The sequence below is a fragment of the Chinchilla lanigera genome, unplaced genomic scaffold (genome assembly GCF_000276665.1).
Source record: "Chinchilla lanigera isolate Chin_1 unplaced genomic scaffold, ChiLan1.0 scaffold00015, whole genome shotgun sequence".
NCBI lineage: Eukaryota > Metazoa > Chordata > Mammalia > Rodentia > Chinchillidae > Chinchilla > Chinchilla lanigera.
In genome coordinates, this window is record NW_004955416.1 from 15,611,879 (window position 1) to 15,616,342 (window position 4,464).

General features: G+C 49.3%; 1 protein-coding gene across 3 annotated transcripts in view; it reads right to left on the reverse strand.

Annotated features, from left to right (window-relative positions):
* Ticrr (TOPBP1-interacting checkpoint and replication regulator) overlaps nucleotides 1–3,678 on the reverse strand; it is a 42,768-nt gene extending 39,090 nt beyond the window's left edge. For all 3 annotated transcript variants that reach the window (XM_013512556.1, XM_005381551.2, XM_013512555.1), the window contains exon 1: nucleotides 2,922–3,678. In XM_013512556.1, coding sequence (XP_013368010.1) covers nucleotides 2,922–3,578 — 657 coding nt within the window. In that variant the 5' untranslated portion in view covers nucleotides 3,579–3,678. The remainder of the gene's footprint in view (nucleotides 1–2,921) is intronic.
* Nucleotides 3,679–4,464: the final 786 nt, after the last annotated feature.

Genomic DNA, 4,464 nt, shown 5'->3' on the forward strand with positions numbered 1-4,464 from the left:
AAAAAAAAAAAAAAAAAAGAAAGAAACTTGAGAGGCTGAGGCAGGAAGATCAGTGCAAGTTGGAGGCCAGTCTGGGTTCCATAGTGAGTTCAAGGCCAGACGCTGTCTCAAAACAAAACAAAACAGAAAATATTAAAACACAACAGTAAATACTACACACAGAGTGGTACTGAGTGTAATGAGAAGCTTTTGAACTTTTGTTTCAGTTATGCACAACAATCTGAGAAATACTGCCCTACATTAATTAATTAATTGACTAGTAGTTACTGTTAACAGGGATGTGGTTCCCTTGTATGGAAGATGGAGGAGAAAGATAAAAGATAAATTAGTTCAGAGGCCACAGATCCTGATTGGTTGTTTCCTGCAAAATGGATACAAAAAAAATGTGTTGAAATTGAAGCAATGAAAGGACCAGCCAGGAGAAAAAAATCTGCATATCTAATGAAAGGTAAATCTTTAGTAAGAGTCTACAAGGACATTAACTTTTTTTTTCTCTTTTTGAGATAGGGTCTTGCTATGTAATTCAGGCTGGCCTTGAGCTCACTTTGTAGCGCAGGCTGGTCTTGAACTCACAATGATCCTCCTGCATCAGCCTCCTGAGTGCTGGGATTACAGGTGTGTGCCACCATGCTCAGCCTTGGACATTAATTTTTGATATTTTTTTTAATTTTTAATTAAAAAGCAATATATATGCATGATTTTAAAACAGCATAGAGTATAGTTACACTTTTCATTTGTATACACATAATAAGGTGAAGGACATGTCAAATTTAAGGATCTGCAAATGTCCGCTGCACTATAAGCTCCAAGAATGCACGGCTGTTTGGCTCCCTAATGGTCAGCCAGCTCCCAGCATGCCATCTGTGAAGTCTTATTTCTAGCCACTATTTGATATAATACAAATCTAGAATGAAGTTTTAAATCTGATTTGATATCAACCACTCCAAATCAAGCAGTAATATGTTGCATACTGTATCTAACACTTGATATGCCGTCTTAACAAATTTTAGATTTTCCATTTTTCTCATCAGTTGCTTACCATCTCTGTAACATTTTTGCCCTTTTCTTCTTTAACAAAACACTGTGGCATTATTTTGCATTTGCCAAGCTTGTTTAGGGGCTTGGGATGTGAATACACTGGAAATCTTAACACGCTATCATTATTTGGGTTTTTTTGTGTGTGTCTTTTTGAGACAGGGTCTCGCTATGCAGTTCAGGCTGGCCTCAAGCTCACTTTGCAGCCCAGGCTGGTCTCAAACTCACAATGATCCTCCTGCCTCAGTCTTCCGAGTGCTGGGATTACAGGTGTGCGCCATCACACCCAGCTATTATTCGTTTTTTTTTTCCTCCGGTACCGGGAACCGAACTCATGACTTTGCGCTTGCCAGGCAGGCGCTTTGCCACTGAGCTAAATCCCCAGCCCTATTATTTGTTTTAAAAGTACCTGTTGATCTCCCAGATGTAATCCTGCAACTTAACCCACTCCTGGTTTAGTGCCAGTGTATTTCCAGCAGATAGAATCACATCTTTTACCTCGTTGAACCACTTGCCAAAGCCTTCTCTTGGACTGGAACACCAGCCACACTTACAACCCTGGCCTGACAAACTGGCCTCCTGAACTTTCTGACTTCTGCGGCTTCTGCCATCACTTAATAGGGCTCAGCACTCCTAGCCTTTTTGTTTCTGAAACAAACTAAGCTCATTTCTAGTTCACGTCCTCACACCTGCTCTTCTCCATAGGAATGTTCTTTCCAAATCTTCATATTCTTCCTCCTTCACCGCTAAATTTTCTGCTTAAAAAGGCATTGTCTGGCGACCTCCCCCCCACGAATACAATACCTGCCTCTAATTCCACATGGGACTCCCATGCCCTCACCCAGCTTTATTTTCTTCAGAGCAGGATCTGAAATTGCATCACCTACCTGCTCATTTGTTTCCTGTTAGCCTTATCTATTTAACACATCTTCCACACTAGAGGCTAAGCTCCACTGCCACCACTATATTCCTAGCAGCCAGAACAGGGTAGAATGTATCCTACTCAGTGTAGTGGCTTATTAATGAGTATTTGTTAACTAAAATAACACGCCATGAAGAAAATGATGAAAGTAAAAATACACTCACAGTGCTTAAGGGAAGTAGGGAACCTCATGCCTCAACAAAAAACCCTAGTAGCCATTTAAGACTGACGTTTGTATGCATTTATCCATTTGGTCAGCAAATATTTATGGAACATCCACAATGTCCAATACACATCTGTGAGGGATACAAACATGCTCTTCTTCAAGGTATTTTTAGATTAGATGGAAAGTGGCAGATGTGCGCAGTTAGAACATAAAAGAGAACTGTCAAGTGAAAGGGGGAGCCAGGGTGGTGGCGCACACCTGTAATCCCAGCATTCGGGAGGCTGAGGCAGGAGGATCGCTGCGAGCTCGAGACTAGCCTGGGCTACAAAGTGAGCTCAAGTCTAGCCTGAACTGCATAGCGAGACCGTCTCAAAAAGACCAAAAAAAAAAGTGAAAGGGGGTAAAAAAAAAGCCTGGAAATGCAGAGGCCTTACGGTTGAGTGAGGCTCGGACTGGCTTAGAAGGGCGAGCACTGGTCCAGGCAGACCGAACAATACAAGTTGAGACAAAGGCAGTCAGGCCCGGGGACCAGCTGGACTAGGCTCCCACACGCTGGAATCTATGTTCTAGGAGGAAGATAAAAGTCTGGGAAGGCAAAAAGGGACCTACCTGCAGAGGACCCTATGCTTTACGCCGTGGGGACCTAGGCCCTACCCATGTGCTCTGGAAGCCGTGCGAATTTGCCTGCGATCGCGTGGCTTCTTTCCGCAGCGCCCGGGGCCAGCGCGCCTCGCAGCCCTGCGGGTCCCGGACGCGAAGGAGGCCCCGAGCACCGCCCCGAGCCCGCGGTCGCCTCACCTTGGGCCGCGCGGTGATGTCCACCCAGTAGAGGGTGATTTTGCGGGCGACCATGACCTCCCGGACCGTCCGGGGCAGCAGCTTCTCCATCACCTGCTGGGGCGTGGGCGGTGGGCGCTGGGCCTCGCAGCCCGACACGAACCGCGCCAACTCCCTCTGCGAGTGCGGGCAGGGCGCCAGCAGGAACACGGCGTTCGCCAGACCCCCGAGCGCGGCCTCGGTCTCCCTGGCCTCGCTCTCGGCGTCCAGCAGTCTGCGGCCGCGGCTGCGCAGGATCGGCTTCGCGGGCGACGCGATCTCGGGCCGGTCCCACTGGTAGTCCAGCAGCGTCTCCATCAGCGCGCCGTGCGTGTGGCTGGCCCGGGGCGCAGGGTCGGGCAGCGCGGCGCCGGGCGCGGGACCCCCGAGCCGGGCCTCCAGCTCCGCCTCGAAGTCCTCCCACGATCGCGGCCCCAGCTCGCGGAAGTCGGACGCGCGGGAGGCCCGGCCTCGCGCACCCCGGGAGTCGAAGAACTTGAAGGCCCAGTGGACCCTCGCCAGGCCGAACCGGCACCCCAGGTAGGTGAGCAGGCGCAGGGCGGCCCGACGGGCCGGGGTCTGGAGAACGGCGCCACCCGCCGTGTCGAGAAGCAGCATCACTTTGTGACAGCAAGCCATGTCGGCCGCGCCGCCGCCCCTGGGGGCTGCAGCGGCGGCGCGCGCCCCTCTTCCCGAGGCCCTAGCTTCAGGGAACCAGCGCCATTGACCGATTCCCTGCTCGAAAGCCTCCCGCGCTCTACCAAAGTTGGTGCTATTGGCGGAGCTAGTTCCCAATGTCAGCTCTCATTGGCTACTTGCCCCACGTAAATTACGTGACGCTTTCATTTTTGAAGCTGATTAGTAGGGCGGTGGAGAAAAGCCCAGCTTGATTGGTCGAGGGCGGGTGTAGGCGGGACGCCTGGGTCAGGCAAAGACTGAACATTCATTGGTCCGCGCCTTAGTTTTAAAATTTAAAGAGGTGGTGCTTGGGGGCGTGTCAAAAAGTCCCTGCAGCTGGAGGCCAGCATTTGAGCGCTTGTACGCAAGCGCAGGTGTGCATTGGCAGAGGAGCTGGGATGTATTTACTAACACTTTAAAAATCGCCAGGAGGGGATATTGAGCTAGTTTGAATTAAACCAGTTTTAAGAAACCCTAGGCCTTGTCTGGAGTGGACTGCAATGGCAAAGGCTTTAATTTTCTGTAAATTTTAAAGAATTATTAAAAATTAAAATGTTACTCCTTTTGCCCCAGTAACTTTGTAGGAGTTCATCTGAAAAAGGTAACCGGAGAGCCAGATAAAAGATGTGTGCACATCCTTCGCAAGATGTATGCACATGTGTATGCACGTACAAATGAAAGATGTATTTAATTTGAGAAAAATTGGAAACACCTGCCAGTCACCCACTTCCTTTCCTTGGATCGGACTCGGGCTGATTTCAGGGATGTGGAGATGTGCTTGTGGGTCCATCAAATCTAGGATGAATGGAATATGGCATTTGGAAAAAAGATGGGAGGTAAGAAGGAG